Source organism: Mauremys mutica, chromosome 3 (genome assembly GCF_020497125.1).
Source record: "Mauremys mutica isolate MM-2020 ecotype Southern chromosome 3, ASM2049712v1, whole genome shotgun sequence".
Lineage (NCBI taxonomy): Eukaryota > Metazoa > Chordata > Testudines > Geoemydidae > Mauremys > Mauremys mutica.
The window spans coordinates 198,940,895-198,961,766 of NC_059074.1; the positions used below are offsets into that span (position 1 = coordinate 198,940,895).

Here is a 20,872-nt window from a genome sequence, read left to right on the forward strand (position 1 = left end):
CAGCCCTAGTTGGCCCTGGTAGCTTCACAACACCCTCCATCTCTTTTAGTCTGGTGCAGGCCCCCTGAATTCGCACCTTCTCGGCACAAACAGGAGGCTCTGGTTGCCACTTGGCACGAATTCAAACAATCCGTCTACGCTGTAAGGCTGGAGACGTGACACGCACCCGAGGGCAGCCGCATTCATAGGGCGTGGGGGTAACCAGGAAGGAGGGGGATTCCCTCTCCCCCCGCCCCATGACTGCACGTGAACAGCAGCAGCACACGCCTCCTTCAGGGTGCGTGTGTCAGGCCGGGTCCCAACCCCGGCACCTGTGGCATGGACCTGGGGGCATCGAGCAGCCCCAGGTTCGTGCCACCCGTGGGGGCACTTTCCGCGGGGACTCCGGCTCCAGGAGGGCGGCAGGCAATGGGGCGGCCCACCCCCGCCTTGAGTCGTGCTGAGGGGCGGCGCCCCGCCCCCAAACGCATCAAGCAGCCCCCCCCCCTGCAGCCCCCCTTTCCCGGGGCCGGAGCCACACGCCAGCGCTGCAGACAGGGCTGGAAACGCCCCTCCCCGCGGACGGGCGGGACTCACCTGCGGCGGGCCGTGGGTGCCGTTGGCCGGCGGGGGGTCGGGCGCGGCCCGCAGCACGGTGATGTGCAAGGTGAGCAGCAGGAGCCCCAGTAACAGCAGCAGCTCCGCCGCCAGCCGCACCATCCTCTTGACGCGGGCGGCTTTAGGGCCCCGCAGGAGCGGCGGCAGCAGCCGGGGAGGAGGAGGAGCCGGAGCCGGAGCCGCCGGCGCAGCAGCAGCAGCAGCAGCCCCGGCCCCGCTGTCGGGCCGGGCCGGGGTGGCGGAGGCGCCGCCAGGCCACGGCGGAGCCACGTCGGGACGGGAGGCGCCGGGGCAGCAGCAGCAGGCGGCGGCGGAGAGGAGCGCGGCGCTGCCCGGCTGCTGCGCGGGGCCGCAGGTAGCGGGGCCCGGGCCTGCTGCAGCAGGCGGCGGCGGCGGGGGCTCGGCGGGCAGCCCCGCGCTCCGGAGTCCGCATGGGCCCGCCAGGGGGTCTCCGGGGCGGGGGGCTGCGGAGCCAGGCGCGCGGGGCAGCCTGCAGCCGGCGGGGGCCCGGGCCGCGCTCCGCATCCAGGGGGAGGCGAACGGGGAGCGGCCGCTGGGCTCCCTCACATGGCGGGGGCCGGTGCCGGGACACCGCGGGCTGTTGCTGCAGGCTCAGCGGAGGGGAGGCCGCTGGCTTCCGCCTGCTGCGCTATCCTCCCCCACCACGCTGCGGGGCTTGGGTCTCCCTAGCCCCCCTCACGCTGCACGGGCTGGGGGCCCCTACCCCCCCCTCTGACACTGCACGGGCTGCCCTAGCCCCCCACCCCCCCTCTGACACTGCACGGGCTGCCCTAGCCCCCCACCCCCCCTCTGACACTGCACGGGCTGCCCTAGCCCCCCACCCCCCCTCTGACACTGCACGGGCTGCCCTAGCCCCCCACCCCCCCTCTGACACTGCACGGGCTGCCCTAGCCCCCCAGCCTCACTTCACTGCACGGGCTGGGCGCCCCCTCTGACACTGCACGGGCTGGGGGCCCCTACCCCCCCGACACTGCACGGGCTGCCCTAGCCCCCCAGCCTCACTTCACTGCACGGGCTGGGCGCCCCCTCTCACACTGCACGGGCTGGGAGCCCCTACCCCCCCCGACACTGCACGGGCTGCTCTAGCCCCCCAGCCTCACTTCACTGCACGGGCTGCTCTAGCCCCCATCACACTGCACGGGCTGGGCGCCCCCGCCCCTCACACTGCACGGGCTGCGCCCCCTTCCCAGGCAGTGCCCTACCGACCCCCTTACAGGCTGCCCTTAGGCCCGGCTTTACCAAACCCCGAGCCCTCTGCCTGCCTATCCGCGCCTGACAGCCGGCTCCCTTCCTGCCCCGGAGAGGGGTGACTCCCCTGCGCCCAGCGCTGGCCCCGGGGGCTGAGTTTAGCTCTGAGCTTGAGGTGCTGGAGCCCCGCTCCTCCTCCTCCTCTTCCTGCCGGTGCTGCGGGCTGCAGCCTCGGGGACACGCATCTCCTCGGCAGGGCGGCAGCAACTTCCCTTTGCCCTCATGCTGCTGCGGGCTCCTGCTGCCCTTTCATCCCGCTGCCGATTTCTCCCCCGCTGGGTTAATCCGGGGTAGATTGGTGCCTGTCCCCTCCTCCTCCTCGCAGGAGCTAAACTCCCGGTGCCGCAGCAGCAGCGGAACGGGACTGCAGAGCTTTAGCGATCTGCTCTGCTTGCGCTCTGGATACCTGGCTCCATCTCTCTGTCTCTCTCCTGTAATGACCCTAGGCCAGCTCCTCTCACTCTCTCCTGCCACCGGGTGTGTGTGTGTGTGATGGCAAGCGGCTGGTGCCCTCCTCTTCTTCCAGTCCAGCTTTCGCTCCCCCTCTTTCTCTTTGGAGAGGAGTGAGCTCTGTGAGTGATGCTTTTATACTGCGCTCTCTCTCCCTCCGCTGTCCCCTTTCCCCCTCCCACCTTCCCCCTCTTAAGCCTCCTGTTGCAGCCTGATCTCTTTTCCCCACTGCCTGTGGCTCTGCTGGCTGCTCCTCATTGATTCCCTGTGCAGCCTTGCCTTGCCTCACCTCACCTCACCTCATCTGCAGCCTGCACTGTTACTTCTCTGCTCTAGCAAAAGAGGCAGTGAGCACAATTCTCTCTCTTCCCTGCACCTTGCATAGGCATTTATACCAGAGCAAAGTGGGCATAAAACCCCACCAAAACAGAACGGAGGCATTGTATATGCACTTTGGACTGGTGCAAATAACTATGCAAAGTGTAGGGCAACAGAGAATGCAAACCCTTTATATTCCTCACTCCCTGCTTTGCTCTCCAGAATTTATAATTAGCCTGGAAAAATGGGAAATGTGTCCCTAGGGTTAAAATTAATTTTCATTTTTCAAAAAAATAAGGGCTGTGTCCTCAGCTGGTGTAAATCAGTGTAGGGTGATTTCACAAGGTGAAGATCTGGCCCAATATGTGAGTTGTTTGTTTTGAAGTTATAAAGTTACCAAACAAAATGGAAGTGTTGGACTCTGACATTGTTCCTCTGCAGTTCAAAAAGCCTATGTAAGAATATTGTTCAGGTGTGAGCCATATCAGTGATTGGTATTTCTAAGCATTGGTGACAAAATAAAAATAAATAAATCTTACAATGGCCAAGAGACTGAATTTCTTTACACTGCATTATTGGTATGAAAGGTAAGGAAAAGTTCCCTGCCCCAAAACTGGTTTACAGTCTGATTGATTTTATCAGAAGGGTCTTTATGGGCTAAGGGCCGAATCCTTTTTGCCTTATGTGATTTTTCCCATTAACCTCAGCAGAATGGTTCAAGTGAGAAAAGCAAGCAATGTCGGGCCTCTTGTCAGTAATCTGCAGACTCATGGTAGGAAACTGATCACCTCTTGTAAACTGGGTGTGACTTCACTGGGTTTTTTAGACCATTAGGCTGCTTTACACCACTCTGAATTCACCCCATCAGTCATACACCAAGTCCTTCTCAGCCAGCCCAAAGGACACGTACCTATGAAAAACTGGCGTGAGATGAACTGCCGGGACATCTGGTGGCTTTTATAGATCTGTGTAAATGAACAGATTAAAGAATGATTCAGAAGAGTGTCTCATATCCTTCCACTGAGAATTTTTTTCTGAGTAGAATCATTATAAAATAACGCTAGACCTGAAATAACTGTATTAAGGTAACAAGGAGGTTGTGACTAAAAGCCACAAACTCTAAGAAGTTCAGTTTTTAAGGATTTTTTATCCACTAATGCATCTCATTGTGTCTCAGTACTGCAGCACATGTGATCTGCATATCTGTGCACTGATCAGAATGAATATAGTCGCTCTCTAATTTGCCTTGATTTGGAGACCACGTGGGAAGTCACATATAACATTAACATGCTTTATTGTGTTCATATGTATTCATGACACATTTACATGTAACACAGTCATACTTGGAAATACTGCATTGATATTATAATAGTGTATAGAACTAGCACATTATATTTAAAAAAAAAACTATGAAAAGTAGCTATTTTTCCAAACACATTTTGGACATTAAAAAAAAAATAAAAATACCAAGAAGCATAACCAGTGATATGTTTTAAATTAAACATTTTTGGCCAGGTTCTCTTCTCAATAACACTAGTATGATTCTGGAAGTCAGTTGTGTGTTAAGGTATAAAATCAGTGTACGTAAACAGAATCAGGCCCCTTTCTCAAAAGAATTTGTCCAAGAAAACATTTGATTCTAACATTTTTTCAAAATACTGTATTTGCCTTGGTGTCAGATGCCATAAGCCCCAGATAAGCACAGTGGACTGTGCTTCTTTCTTAAGTGCCCACATGAATAGTAATCACCCATTCCCAGTGTTTGCTCGGACTGTGTGTTGCTACTCTACATAAGTGCCATCACTCATGCATAATTGGGTTAACTACATACCTAACAGGCTTATTTGCTGCCTCCACCTGTACTCAGTCTCTGGGCAAGTGCATAGGTGAGTTGGAGAGTGTCAGTGAAATGTAAAAGGGTGGTGGTAAGAAGGCAAACATCAGTACAGTGGCCTTCGGATTTGCAAAATACTAATCTGAGAGAGTGGAGTTGATTTAAAGTTATATAATAAAAAACACAGATGGTAACTGTTGAAGCTACTGGTATATCAGAGTTCAATAATTTAAACAAAATAAAGAGAAGATTCTTGAAAAGTGGCAGAATAATTACAACCCGGACCACAAAAGTTGTCATGCTGGAAAGGTGGAGAAGGTCAAAGAAACTTGCACCACTGGTTTACCAAGGCCTGCCACCCTCAAGTTCCTGTCAGTGAATCCATGTTGTTGGGGGAAGCTGGAAACTTGGCATGTGAGGGATGTGTTTTTAGATATGAATGTTACAAATCAGTGGCTGGAGAGATGGAAAGATCATAATGCAAAACAGTCCAAGGACAGGATAGTGACAAAAACAAACATGGGTTTGCTGCTACGCTCTGGGTAATGTACATCCTCCCTGATCTTATGAAAGACTATGAACAAATAGAAAGGCATCTTTAATCCAGATGAGCTGAGTCCGTACTAGTGTGTGTTTCCTGATGGGGCATTAACTTCTATGTGTCAAGCTGTTGTGCAAAGATGATAAAGGACAGAGCAACAATACTGTTGACAGTGAGTGGATGGCAGCAAGGAACTGGATTCTCTTGTGACTGGAAAAAGCAAGGATCCACGTTGTTTTAAAAATCTAGAAACATCACTTGTACCCCCATGGTGCCAACAACTTTGCATGGATGACTGCAGAGACATGGAAAAATGATTACACAACAAAATGCAGTATAAAAAGAGCAATTCTGCCCTGTGTCTGTTGTGTGGCTCATATAGATGAATCGTAAACATTTAAAAGTAGCAAACATGACTTTATTGGTAAATCCAGTGGATTGAGGGTCATAGCGTGGGGTTAAAGTAAAGGAGTTTTGCTAAAAGCCAAGGGAGAACTCTTCCTCTGGTATGAGGCAGACTTGCTCCACCACCTGCCATTTCCTCACTGGGTAGTGAAGTGAGGACTCACCAGGAAGGGGGATTTCCAGCTGAGGACTGCAGGAGGAGCTGCTGTCTACCCGGGGAGTTTTGGGGGGCTGCCAGCCTTAATAATAGCAATACTTAGCTTTTATGTAGTGCTTTTCATCAGTAGACCTCAAAGTGCTTTACAAAGGAGGTTAGTATTGTTAGGCTTATCTGTAAAAGCTGAGGCACAGAGAGGTGAAGAAACTTACCCAAAATCACTCAGCAAACCACTGGCAGAGCTGGCAGTAAAACCTAGGTCACCTGAGTCCCAGTCCAGTGCTCTGTCCCCTGGGACACACTGCCTCTCACTTCTGTCCAGTAGGTAAAGTAGAAGCAACTCAGGTTTCCCAAGTCAAGAGACTCCTAACAGTCTGTTCTAATTGGTGGTGTGTCTCTTTGCTAACTCCCTGAGAGTAAGGAGTCCCCTCTTTCCTCTCCCTGCCCAGGCTCTGAGGGAAGACGGGACTGAAGACCGCTGCTCCTCTCACCTTGAAGGCTTCAGCTTCCTCTCCAAGGATAAAAACAGGCACAGACAGCTCCTAGAGCAGTAAAATGGCTCCTTTCCCCTCTGCTCTCTTGGAACTCCATAGTGAGTTGGGAAATGAAAACTGAAAAGAGACAGCAGCAAAGAATCCTGTGGCACCTTATAGACGTCTGTTAGTCTATAAGGTGCCACAGGATTATTTGCTGCTTTTACAGATCCTGACTAACACGGCTACCCCTCTGATACTTGAAAAGAGACAGGCACACAGAACAACTCCATTGTCTTCAGATTATGCCCTCAGTTAACCTCACTGAATGAGGTTGCAGAGGTGTTGCTGAAGGCATGATCTGGAGACTGGGAGGTTGCATTTGAGGATGGCTGACTTGGCTTTTACAACCTCTACTGCTGGTGACATGAAATTCAGAAGCCCATCTTGATGCTCAGTCTCAAGGACAGTTTGCAAGGCTGGCAATTTGAAAAAAAAACATCTTTTCACATTCAAACTGAGCAAATGTGAGATGGAAATCAGTGCATATGAAACTACACTGTCATTTTCACAGAATAACTTTTCAGGGTAATACCACACTTCTAAAATGCAGGAAACTGCATCAGTTATCCCCAACTTTCGTCTGCAAGGGACCTCCACTGCAAACACCTAGTACATGCCTATTCTTTGTCTGGCAGGGAGCCTTCTGGGAAACAAAATCCTCTTAGTATCAAAATTCATTAACATTTCTATTACAGAGCATCAGTATTAGGCCCCCATTGTGCTAGGTACTGTACAGACACACATGAAGACATAGTTCCTCCCGCTAAGAGTTTGCAATCCAGGAACTCGTTTCAGATATGTTTCTTCTCTTGACCTAGTTCTCTTCTCCAAGCTGTCTCCTGTCACCACAAGAAAAGGCATGCAAAGCCTCTTCACTTCAGGGCATGGAAGCTATAATGACCACCAAAATGACTGAGTTCCCTTCTTCTTTAGGTGTACTTATATGACTAATCATAGCTGACTTTAGGAAGCAGCGTTTATTACTTGTTCTTCATCAGACTGCAAACTATTGATGCTTGAGGTGATAAAAGAGTTGTTAACACAAATAAAGACCCTGAGCTGCTAGAGTCCTTGCATGGAGATACTCTGGATTTTATGGCTGACTTAGAACGCTCTAGTCCCCTAAAACCCCTACTCTACTTGCACTACATTGATGACATCTTCATCATCTGGACCCATGGAAAAGAAGCCCTTGAGGAATTCCACCATGATTTCAACGATTTCCATCTCACCATCAACTTCAGCCTAGACCAATCCACACAAGCGGTCCATTTCCTGGACATTACTGTGCTAATAAGCAATGGTCACATAAACACCACCCTATACCAGAAACCTACTGACTGCTATACTTACCTACATGCCTCCAGCTTCCATCCAGAACACACCACATGTTCCATTGTCTACAGCCAAGCTCTAAGATACAACCTCATTTGCTCCAGAGCCAGAAGAATACCCAGAAGTCACCTACTACAAGACAGGCCCAACAAAGAAAATAACAGAATGCCACTAGCCGTCACCTTCAGCCCCCAACTAAAACCTCTCCAGCGCATCATCAAAGATCTACAACCTATCCTGAAAGATGATCCCTCACCCTCACCCTCACAGACCTTGGGAGCAGGGGCGGCTCCAGGCATCAGCACGCCAAGCGCGTGCTTGGGGCGGCAAGCCACCAAGGGCGTCAGCAGGCTGCCTTCGGCGGCTTGCCTGTGGAGGGTCCGCTGGTCCCGCGGCTTCGGCAGATCCTCCGCAGGCAAGCCACGAAAGGCAGCCTGCCTGCCGTGCTTGGGGCGGCAAAATGTCTAGAGCTGCCCCTGCTTGGGAGACAGACCAGTCCTCGCTTACAGACAGCCCCCCAACCTGAAGCAAATACTCACCAGCAACCACAAAACAAAAACACTAACCCAGGAACCTATCCTTGCAACAAAGCCCAAATGCTAACTCTGTCCACATATCTATTCAAGTGACACCATCATAGGACGTAATCACATCAGCCATGCCATCTGGGGCTCGGTCACCTGAACATCTACCAATGTGATATATGCCATCGTGTGCCAGCAATGCCCCTCTGCCATGAACATTGGCCAAACCAGACAGCCTCTATGCAAAAGAATAAATGGACACAAATCTGACATCAGGAATCATAACATTTAAAAACCAGTAGGAGAACACTTTAATCTGTCTGGTCACTCAGTAACAGACTTAAAGGTGGCAATTTTGCAACAGAAAAGCTTCAAAAACAGACTCCAATTAGAAACTGCTGAACTTGAATTAATATGCAAATTAGATACCATTAACTTAGGCTTGAATAGAGACTGGGAATGGCTGAGTCATTACACAGATTGAATCTATTTCCTCATGTTAAGTATCCTCACACCTTCTTGTCAACTGTCTGAAATGGGCCCTCTTGATTATCACTACAAATGTTTTTTTTCTCCTGCTAATAGCTCATCTTAATTAATTAGCCTCTTAGAGTTGGTATGGCTACTTCCACCTTTTCATGTTCTGTATGTATATATATCTCCTTACTCTATGTTCCATTCTGTGCATCTGAAGAAGTGGGCTGTAGCCCACGAAAGCTTATGCTCAAATACATTTGTTAGTCTCTAAGGTGCCACAAGTACTCCTGTTCTTTTTGTGGATTTACAGTGTCAGTGTGATCAGAATTTGGTTCCTTCTGGGCCAGATTCTCATCTGGTGTAAATTGGCATTGTTCCATTGTCGATCCTGGCCCAGGAAAGCTTCGGACAGCATAGTAGCAGCAACAAGTGCAAATTGCTACCAAAGGGCAGTTTACTAAAACAATAATGGACAGGATAATATACAGCAGGACTATTGTTGACACTGCTCTTGTTGTTTCTGTTCTTCCACAAGAAAATTTCAACCACTCTGAAAAGTGGATTTTGGCAAAGGGAACGCTGCTGAAGGCCTGATAAGTGGTTCTGATTCTACACTATGTTGTGAATGTCAGTACAAAAATAACAGAGTTTCCCATGGCAACATAGAGAGCACAGGGAAAATGAAACAGCTGTACATGGGCAAGCACCAGGTTTCTTTTTGTCATCACAACTCTTGGATATAAGGTGACCATTTTTAGTGACCAATGGGATTCCATCCTAGGACACTGCTATCATATAATCTTTGGTTGCTCATTCAACATTGTCATTTTGACAATATAGTAACACAATTACCAGTTATTTTACAGTAACAAGTGTGACACACACAAGCTGGCCTGTTGTAATCAAAGTACAATGCGGTCTTCTCTTTTTTTTAAATAAATGTTTAATCTTCTTCTTAGCATATGTACAACATGCCTCAGGTGACACGTGACCAGGATTCATCACCAAATTTGGTCTGCTAGTTGGATCATTAGCTTCCCCGGCCCAGGCCAGGTACTGACAAGGAGTGCGACGTGAACGCTGATTCATGCCCCCGAGAGTATAATAATACTGCTGCAATAACATTCATAAGGTGCAGTTCATTTTTCTAACTGAATTGTAATCTGAGTTATCTGTATTAAATGGTTTTATGCATCCTGCATGTATTAAGTGGCAACTCATTTATTTATTTATTATTTGTATTCCCATAGTGCCTAAGAGCCCCAACCGTGGGCCAGGACCCCATTGTGCTAGGAGCTATGTACACACAGAACAAAAAGAGCTCACAATCTAAGACATAGAAGTTTCAAAAATCTATCTTAATCTTTTCTCTTTATAAATATGTTGCAGCTACAGTTCTTTTATACAGCATTTATGAGAATCACTTGGATGTTCCAGTGTGTAACAAATATTTTCTAAGTGAGAAATTTATGGTAAGTCCACTGGTATCTGTTAATACAAAAGAGCCTTGTTTTGGACTGGCATATAGGCCGCTTAACTGCATGTTGTGATGGTCTTGAAGCTCTGTTGATAAGTGTATGCAAGTCTACTGTACTAGAACCTAGAATAATTTAAGCCTTATTCTCAGAACAGGGAGCCAATGTGATTGCCTGACAAGAGGGCTGATAGGAACGGTGGAAGGTGGTGAAAACTTAATGTTAAATGAAATGTAATGTAATTGTGTGTGTGAGTTTCTTTCTTAGAATTACTGGGAATACCATCACTTTACCAAATCAGCTCCCCAGCCATTTGTGTCAGGTCCTTGCTTTCCCCTGGCTGGTCCAGGGTTTAGTTGATGTTGGTGTCTTATCTTCCAGTTTAAACCTCTACTCTGGTTTCTAGGCTTCCATTGTTTGATTAAGTTTCTCATGGCTGGCTGTTCCAGTCTGAATTTTCCTCCAGGCTAGCAGATCCTCAAATGAACATAGGTTCTCTAGGCCCCACTCTCTCAACTCACCCGTATTTCTCTCCTGCTCCCAAGACACTGTTGTTTGTCTTTGAGCTCAAGGTTGCTTTAAAACTCTCTGGGGTGAAATCCTGGCTCCACTGAAATTTTTGACAAAGCTCCTATTGACTTCAGTGGGGACAGGATTTCACCCTAAATCTCTTTGTAGATTATTGGTGAGTGAAAAGAATACATCTGGATTCTCATGGGCTATGGATGGTGGTGACCTCTGCTCTGGTAAGCATTGAGCAAGACTGCGTTGAGATAGATGGCTAAAGTTTTCCCTGCCTGTTCTATTGTTTCCCTACAGCCTTTTTGCTTTTCAGCTCATCATCACCTCTTATCACAGAATACCTGCCTTTGGAATTTAGTGCCTGTTTGTTTCCCACCTCCTTCCCCTTTCTCCCCTGCAACCAGGGACAGGAGACAGAATGGCTGATTAACTGCTAACTGGAACCTCTTAGCTGCAAGCTATAAATGCACAACCAAGGTTCTTCTTTACAAAATAATCTTCCCCCGAAGGCAAAACTCTTGTTATGATGCATGGTTTTGTTGAATAACAATCAGCATCTTTTTCAAATAATTTGTCAACTTGTGGCATCCATTTTCCTGCTTTTCTTATATCTAAGCCCCCATATATGCAGCTGCAAGTTGGGCCTAAATACAGTGGCAAGGTCCCTGGATTCTGCGCAGTATCTGATGAGACATATTGGAATTTTTATGTATACATTCTATCATTTGGAAATCAAGATCACAGTCCAGTACAGTATCCCCTGAATTATTTATTTTTTTTATACTAAACTCTGTTTATACACTCCCACATTTTCAGTTTCAATATACTACAGATTTTGTATTGACAATGTGGAACTGCATTGTGGAATTTGCCATGGGACAGCTGGGGCATTGGGGAGGCAACGGGGGACTGTGTATTCAGCCACGGGTGTGTGTATGTGTGAATTGCAGCACACATTAAGGAATGCACTGTATCTGCTCCATGTAGATCCTGCTGGCAGGAACAGGACTATGGAACAGTACTATGTTAAGGTGAACTAGGCAGCCTTTAGTATGTGCTAGCAGGGTCTTCCCTGGGCAGTTACAGTGTAACACTTAGGGTATATCTACACAGCACAACTACACTGCTGCAGCTGTGCCACTGTCAGGGCCGGCTCTAGACCCCAGCGCGCCAAGCAGGCGCGTGGGGCGGCCCTTTCCCTGGGGGGCGGCATTTGGCTCCGGTGGACCTGCCGCAGGCATGCCTGCGGGAGGTCCACCGGAGCCCGGGACGAGCGGACCTGCCGCAGGCATGACTGCGGCGGGTCCCCTCTTCCCGCGGCTCCAGTTGAGCTCCCGCAGGCATGCCTGCGGGAGCTCAGCCGGAGCCGCGCGAAGAGGGGACCGGCCGCGGGACCGGGGAAGGGGCGGCGCTGCGCACGGCTGCTTGGGGCAGCCTATTTTCTAGAGCCGCTCCTGGCCACTGTAGCGCTGTAGTGTAGATCAGGGGTCGGCAACCTTTCAGAAGTGGTGTGGCGAGTCTTCATTCATTCACTCTAATTTAAGGTTTTGCGTGCCAGTAAGACATTTTAACATTTTTAGGAGGTCTCTTTCTATAAGTCTATAATATATAACTAAACTATTGTTGTATGTAAAGTAAATAAGGTTTTTAAAATGTTTAAGAAGCTTCATTTAAAATTAAATTAAAATGCAGAGCCTCCCGGACTGGTGGCCAGGACCCGGGCAGTGTGAGTGCCACTGAAAATCAGCTCGGGTGCCACCTTCGGCACACGTGCCATAGGTTGCCTACCCCTTGTGTAGATGCTTCATATGTTGACAGAAGGGGTTTTTCCACCTTTGCAAGAGGTGGTAGCTAAGTCAATGAAATAATTTGCAAGCCTGTGTGATGTAGCTAGGGGGTATGTCTATGCTAGAAAAGCTACAGCAGAGGCACTTAGTATAGTAACGGAAGGGGTTCATCTGTTTTTCAGTGAGGGAAGGTAGCAAATCCACCTCTCCGGGAAGCATTATGTCTACACCAGGGCTTAGGCCAGCTTTACTACATTGTTCAGAGATGTCAATTTTTTACATCCCTGAGCAACATAGCTAGGTCAACCTAATTGTGTAGTGTAGGCCAATTCTAGGTCGCTCTAACATGTGGTGCAGATCAGGCCTTAATGCATGCGGCAGCTCACACCTCTCTAGTCTATCCTGTGGGGACATGTAGATGAGACCGAAGTTCCATTGACTTTTGATGAGAGTGGGGCCTTGTCTCTGGAAAGTTTTGCCGCTTTAACTATACTAGTGTAGTTAAAGCGGCAAAACCTAAGTATTTCAATATCGTTAAAGCTGTACAACCCCCTCATGTACGTACAGTTATACTAATATAAAAGGGTTATTCACACACTAGAGCTGTTACCACTTTGTCTCAGAAAAATATCCCACCCCTAATCAACATCATTATAGTAGTAAAACTGTTAAGTGTGGACCAGCTTTGAGGTCCTGGAGTACCTACACCACTCTTGAAAATGGGACTTAGGACATGTCTTACAGCGCTGCAGTTTCTTAGAGATCTCATGGGACATCCCGGTGCACATAAACAAAGTTCTCAGGGGCTAACTGTATCGGGGCATGAAAAGCACATAGCAACTCCACTTCTATTGGCTATTTCACTACCTCTACTAGCATGATTAAAAAGGAGTAAATGAACAGATGTGTCCCCGCAATATCAAAGCAAACCGCATACTTACCAGCGGTTTCTTCTGCATCAGGCTCACCCGTGCTTGACTGGCTTGACTGCTGTGGAAAACAGGTCCTGGCTCACTGCACCACTGTATACCCTGGTTGCCTTTCCCCCAAACTCCTCCTCCTCTTCCTCATCCAACCCCTCCTCCTCACTATTCACACCAGGGGCCTGTGACTCTGTGACTCCTCCAAAGTATCCACCGGGCTCTTGGGGTGGTGTTGCGGTCTCTGCTGAGGCTGGTATGCAGCTCTTTGTAAAAGCAGCAGGTCTGCACTCCGCATCAGAGTGAGTGTTGGCTCCCCTTGCCTTCTGGATGCCTGCCCCAGCTCCTTGGCTTTCACATGGCACTATTGTGTAGCCCGTCTTCTCCCCCATGCCCCGAGTGATCTGCTCATAGATATCGTTTCTGCGGCTGGATCGGAGCTGTGCCCGCACAACCTTTTCTCCCCACAGACCCGGGAGATCCACCACCTCCTGTGAACTCCAGGCAGGAGCATGTCTTTAGCGTGTAGCCAGCATAGTCAGCTGGGCAGTTGCCAGGTGAGCTCTCCACGCCCAGCAAACGGGAAATAGAATTTCAAAAATTTGCAGGGATTTAGAGGGGAGGGGCACATACTTCTGTAGCTGGCTGCCAGGCAACAGAGTTCAAAATGGTGACCAGAGCAGTCACGGTGGGGCATTGTGGGACATCTCCTGGAGGCTTCTAAAGTTGATGTAAGTAATGCAGTGTCTGCACTGACACTGTGTCAACTTAAGTGCATCGACCTAAGCGCTACGCCATTGTCAGAAACTGGATATTGGACTAGGTGGACTTTGGGTCAGATGCCGTCTGGCAATTCCTATATTTCATCTAGAAATGTTTGAACAACACTTAGGTTTAGTGAAAGGGTTATAAGACACATATGTTTGTTATGATGCAGATGAAAATCTACAATATAAAGAAATTCTTTCCTATGTAGTGTAGAATTATGTTCAGTGAGTTCACATTGGTTACACAGTAGCTTGGCGTGCAATAGTGAAACATCCAACAAGAATAAGCAGAGAGTTACTTGTGCAGGTTAAGGTACAAACTATTTAAGCTGGCATATATTTCCATTGTCTTCATATTTATTTGTTATATATCACCTAGATCTTCATTTCGCTTTGGTTGGAGTGGAGACAGAAGATCCAATTTGCAATTCTCTTACACCATAGTCTGACTCCAGATAAATCAATGGCCTTGCATGGGCATAAAATTGTATAAGAGAATGGAGATTTGACATGGAGTGTTTCTGTTAATAGCGAGAGAGCCCTTTTTTGTTCTTTCCCTGAAGAACAGTTCTTAGTATTAGTAAATATTCATACAAATAATTAGTAATACAATTAGGAAAAAAAAACCAGGAGTACTTGTGGCACAAGTACTCCTGGTTTTTTTGCGGATACAGACTAACACGGCTGCTACTCTGAAACAATTAGGAAAAAAATTCTTACCTGCCTTGTAAGCTCCTTGGGATACGAACTGTCTCTTTCTGAGGTATTTGTTCAATGCCTAGCATGACAGGGTCCTAGTTTATGATTTGTGTCCCTAGGCACTACCATAATACAAATAACGATAAATAATAATAGCAGTGAACAGTGCTAGACTCCCCAGATGGAGTCACAGTCATATATATATATATATATATATATATATATATATATATATATATATATATATATATAAAATCAGGGACCACTTGAAATTTGTCCTCAAATGGGTATTGAGCTGAGTAAAGCAATGCAGCAACAGAGTAACAGAGCCTTGGCTGGAATAGGTGTGCCGGCAGAGCCCTCTGTAGAGACGCAGCATAAGCCAGCAGAAGTTCTTCTGCCAGCAGAGCAGAAGAACCACCTCCCCAGATGGCACTCTCTCTCAGCATTGTTGCATCTATAGTGCGAGTTTGCCGGCATAGCTATGTCAGAGGGGAGTGTGATTTTTCCACACTCCCAGCCGACATAGGTATGCCACCAAAACTTTGTAGTGTACACTAGGCTTCAGCATCTGGATCCTTTAATTCAACACTTTCCAAATTCTCAGAAAAATGTTTTCTCCTGCCCTATTTTAAGCATCCAAGCTGGAAAACAAACTGGTCACTCTGATCAACAGTTAGAGAAGTATTGAGTAGGGCTTGGAATGGAAGTGTAAATTCAACCTTATCTATATAGAGTCATGACTAAAGCCTTCATTAATATGGTTGGGGAAATTGGTGCAGGTGTAAACGCTTCTTTAATTCAAAGCAGATGTCCTATCTGTGGTGTCCCCCCACCCATCGTGTTATGACAACAACTGCAAGTTATAAATAAAATGTAATGGGAAAAGTGCTGTCTGAATCCTGTGTCCTGCCTGGTTGAGCTTATGAAGTTGACTAACAATTGGTAACCTTTTTTTCTTTTCATTACTAACATCCTGACCATCCTGCTGCAATAAGGATTGAATACCAAGGTTATTACTAGGTCAAGTTCTTACTGGAGTCAATGGAAATATTGCCTGAGTAAGGAGTGAGTAAACACTGAGTGGAAAATTTGGCTCTAAATGGTCAAATATACATGTAATTGCATCACGCATTGCTGTAAGCACTGTTCAGCCTCTGCAGTTATTTGGTATTCAGCTGAACACAAATATCATACATTCCTATTTATAAAGTAATTATCTTAAAATGAAGGAAGAGTCTCTTTTTCGTATTGACCAACCTGATGCAGCCTCTCACTGTTTGGTTTCACCTCTTTAGGAAGAGTTAAAAGCTGTCAGGCAGTTTTGTGGGAATTAAATCCACCATGCAGGCGGTGGAAAGGATTACTGGCCCAAGAAAAAGAAAGTTTGTGGTTGGGCCCGTTATAAAAGGAAATTCTTTTCAATGATTTACAAATAAATTCACTTCCATGCGGGTACGATCAGACCCTTGTTTAGGAAGATTTTCTCTTTTACTGTATATGGAGAAATGAAAGGGATCTTTGTTAAACAAGAAAAAGCCTGAAATGGAAAGGGCTTGAGGGAGAGGGAGGAGGAGAGAATTAACCCTCTTTTGACTATTGGTGCCTGAATTCAAGTAGCACTTTTAACAGATCCACAGGGGGTTACATCTGTAAAATGCTACAACTGGTTAAGTCATTGGATTTAACTACAGGATGCTGCGTTTTAACTGTTACAGGCAGGAAAAGGTTCCATTGACACCTGCCTCACACAACAAACGGGACACAAGTGATGAAACTCATTTCAAAGGGTCTGTTTGTTTGTCTCTTATAATGGATTGAAATGGAGTGTGAGTATTTAGGGCTTGATCCTGCTCCCATTCCATTCGATGGAAAAACCATAATAATGGACTTGAAAGGTGCAGAATCAAGCCCTTAAGCAAGAAAGGCAGTTGGCCCTTGCTGATGTTTGTTACCAAAGATTCCGCAATAACGGAGGATATAGAATACTTCTGAAGTGTTTCATTTGCAAGCCAGATGTTTGAAATATGAAGAGTCACACTTGTAAAACTTAGAACAAAATGAGGAACGTTTAGTGAAAAACAATCAGGAGTACAAGAAAAGGGTGTAACTTTTTGAGGCGTGCTAAGAACCACAGCGTTTCGGTTTTTAAATATGATTTTTCATTTATTTGATTCAAGTCTAGTTACTTTTAGAAAATTCTTCCTGTCTAAAGCAATTTCCATTTTGGGGAAAAATACAAATTTTTTTTTGCTGAAATTAGGTTGTTTGAAATTCAACCCCCAAAAAAGTTTAGCAAGGGAAAAGCCATTGAATAAAACTGTAAATGTATGTGATGGAAGCCGGTGCATTCAGCTGCCTTTATTATTTCAAGCAGGGCATTCTGCTGTATCCTCAGTGCCCTGAAGGTTCCTCACTGACAATGGTTTCTTCAAGATACCCTGATTAGATACTGAAGCAAACACTTCTTAAATGTCTATATGTTAAAACAAGTTCATATATAAATTATGTTGCAAAAGAACATGAGCATGTGTATATATACGTACACCCTCCTCAAATGATATTTTGTGCTTTCAGAAGATTACAACTCCTTCTATACCTACCCAACAATGCCTCTCTTTATTGTGTTGAGGGTGAAGTTGTGAAGAATGGTTCTGGAGCTCAGTTCTGCCAGTTGGCAGAAAAAAGCATCACATTCAAGCATTCTGGCGGATCTTTGCTTCAAGGGGAGCAGAACGCTGTCTACCAGTTATTTTACTTTGATTTTGTGTCAGGGCTTCCAGATCCACACTCCTGCCAAATAACAGGCCAAATTCTGTCTTCAGATGCATGCCTCTAATCCCCATTGAACTGGGGTAGGGTTTGGCCCATACTCCGTTTTTAACTCAGACATATGACCATTTATAGGTCTACACTGATTCGTATTTGTGGCTGAATGAAGACGGGAACAAGGGAGGGCAGTTAGGGAATTCAGATTCTCCTGAGTGTTGCCAATTTTTGTGACTTTATTTTGAATCTCACAATTTGGGGTATTGCCTCAGCTCCTGGAGTCATGTGATTAGGCCAGAATCTCAGCCTTCACTTTTAAAAAAATTACATTTCTAGCCCTCATGGATGTGGAGAAAAGCTTAAAAATATGATCCCTAAAGGTTCCAGAACCAGAAGGAAAATAACCCCTGATTCATGATTTTAGTATGCAGTGGTGTTGTAGCTATGTTGGTTCTGGGATATTAGACAAGGTGGGTAGGGTGACCAGATGTCCCAATTGATATTAGGGGCTTTGTTGCGTAGAAGCAACTGTAACCCCCCTTTCCCCCCCCCCCAAAAAAAAGGGTCCTGATTTTTCACACTTGCTTTCTGGTCACCCTAGGTGCGTGTGGAACTTGGTCCAATAAAAGATATTGCCTCATTCACCTTATCTCTCATGATTTTAGAGTACTTGAGATTGGCGCTACCAGATTCAGCCCTGACCTGGCAATGAAGTCGAAGAGGCCTGAGAGCAGAATCTAGGGTAGTTCTCTGGGTTCATGCAGGTGTGAGGCTATATGCAGCTCACTGTCTCCTGGAACTGCAGGTTCTTAACAGCTTATGCAACATATGTATAGCCAAGCCAAACAACAACATTTGTATGACAAAAGCCCCAATTATAATGCACACATGCAAGGATGGGTAAAGGCTGGACTGGAGACAATCACTCTGAATTTCCTGCTTTTTGTAAGTTAAAAGTTTCACTCTTTAAGTTCCATTAGCAAAGAGTTTTGGTTTTGATTTTGGTGTTAGTGTAACATCCATTTGCTGAATTGGTTTGCTCTTCTTGTAGTTTCAGGTGGTTACTAAGGGCTTGTCTACACACAATTTTTATACCTATTTCAGTTTGAAACTAGTATTTTTAAAGCCATACAGTCCCCAAAGTGGATGCAGTTTGTGGCAAAGTTCCTCCTCTCCTCTAGTAGGTCCTGCACTTATTGGCGGATTTCCTCCCCTCTGTGGTCTTCCCCTTGGATGAAACCCACAGTCTGGATCACCTCCTCCTATGTCTGATTAGGAGTAGCGAGGCTTGGGGGGAACCCGGGCCCGCCTTCTACTCCGGGTTCCAGCCCAGGGCCCTGTGAATTGCAGCAGTCTCTATAGTGCTACTTGTAACCGCTGCTTGACCGCTACAGCTCCCTGGGCTACTTCCCCATAGCCTCCTTCAAACACCTTTCTTATCCTCACCATAGGATCCTCCTGGTGTCTGATACTGCTTGATTGTATGGTGTTTCCTCAATCCTCCAGTAGTACACCCTCTCAGTTCTTAGTTCCTTGTGTCTCTGGCTCCCAGCTCCTCATACACCCTTCCTTCCTCTGGCTCCTCTTCCTTGACTGGAGTGAGCTCCCCTTTTTATATCAGGTGCCCTGATTAGCCTTCCCTGATTGGCTGCAGGTGCTCCAATCAATGTAGCTCTCTCCGGTGCCTTCTAGAAAGTTCTTAATTGGCCCCAGGTGCCTTAATTACCCTGGAGCAACTGCCATTTTGTTTCCCATGGTACTAGGGATTTGCTTAGCCTGGGGTTAACATACCTGTTCCTGAGTACTTTCCTGTAGCCATCCGGCCTTGCTCCATCACAAGTTATACTAGTAGAAAGGTGGTTATATCAGTATAATTTATTCCCATACATTTACGGGAATAAGCTATGCTGGTATAAGGCATCTCACAAAACTAAGTGATTGGGCAACAAAATGGCAAATGAAATTTAATGTGGATAAATGTAAAGTAATGCACATTGGAAAAAATAACCCCAACTACGCATACAATATGATGGGGGCTAATTTAGCTACAATGAGTCAGAAAAAAAGATCTTGGAGTCATCGTGGATAGTTCTCTGAAGATGTCCACACAGTGTGCAGAGGCGGTCAAAAAAGCAAACAGGATGTTAGGAATCATTAAAAAGGGGATAGAGAATAAGACTGAGAATATATTATTGCCCTTATATAAATCCATGGTACGCCCACATCTCGAATACTGCGTACAGATGTGGTCTCCTCATCTCAAAAAAGATATACTGGCACTAGAAAAGTTTCAGAAAAGGGCAACTAAAATGATTAAGGGTTTGGAGAGGGTCCCATATGAGGAAAGATTAAAGAGGCTAGGACTCTTCAGCTTGGAAAAGAGAAGACTAAGGAGGGATATGATAGAGGTATATAAAATCATGAGTGATGTGGAGAAAGTGGATAAGGAAAAGTTATTTAGTTATTTACTTATTCTCATAATACACGAACTAGGGTCACCAAATGAAATTAATAGGCAGCAGGTTTAAAACAAATAAAAGGAAGTTCTTCTTCACGCAGCGCACAGTCAACTTGTGGAACTCCTTACCTGAGAGGTTGTGAAGGCTAGGACTATAACAGCGTTTAAAAGGGAACTGGATAAATTCATGGTGATTAAGTCCATAAATGGCTATTAGCCAGGATGGGTAAGGAATGGTGCCCCTAGCCTCTGTTTGTCAGAGGATGGAGATGGGTGGCAGGAGAGAGATCACTTGATCATTGCCTGTTAGGTTCACTCCCTCTGGGGCACCTGGCATTGGCCACTGTCAGTAGACAGGATACTGGGCTAGATGGACCTTTGGTCTGACCCGGTATGGCCGTTCTTATGTTCTTATCTTTATCCTGGTATAACTGCATCCACACTAGGGGCGGTACCAGTTTAATCATTTCTGTAAAAAATCAAATAGTTAAACAGGTACAATAACTGTGTGGAGACTGCTTGTAAGAGGTAAAATGGCTAGAAAGGACAGCCACAATTGGCTTCATAATACAATTGTGTTTTGTGGTATTAGATTCCAAGAGAGCAATTGCATGTATTAAAGATTTGATGAATGTGTAGTGATGTGCCAGCATTTGCAGATGACAAAATTATTTAGGTTAATCAAGACTGGCGAAGACTGTGAAGGAACTCAAGAGACCTAGCAGAGCTAGGTGAATGGATAACACGATAGCATGAGAAATTCAGGGTAGACAATAGTTAAAAGAATCTTATGGTGGAAGGAATAATATGAAGTACTCATATGTACTGCTAGATTCTAAATGAACTCGGGTGCGGGAGCGGAAGCATAGGTATCACAGTGGACAGCTCAATAAAAAAACTCTGTCCAATGTACTGCAATGATCAAAAGAACAAATGTGTTCAGATTTGTGAAGAATGGGACAGAAAATAATATTTACAATATTACAATACCCTGACTATGAACATTGTATTCAATTCTGGTCACTGCCTCAA

The 20,872-nt window shown here is 46.2% G+C and overlaps 1 protein-coding gene across 6 annotated transcripts in view; it reads right to left on the reverse strand.

Moving 5' to 3' along the window:
• Window positions 1-20,872, reverse strand: part of ISM1 (isthmin 1) — a 107,885-nt gene that overhangs the window by 60,146 nt on the left and 26,867 nt on the right. The window contains exon 1 of one of the 6 annotated variants that reach the window (XM_045008591.1): window positions 577-1,289. The exons of the other annotated variants lie outside the window; for them this stretch is intronic. Coding sequence (XP_044864526.1) covers window positions 577-1,122 — 546 coding nt within the window. The 5' untranslated portion in view covers window positions 1,123-1,289. Of the gene's footprint in view, window positions 1-576; window positions 1,290-20,872 lie in introns of those variants that run through there. 6 annotated transcript variants of the gene reach the window in all.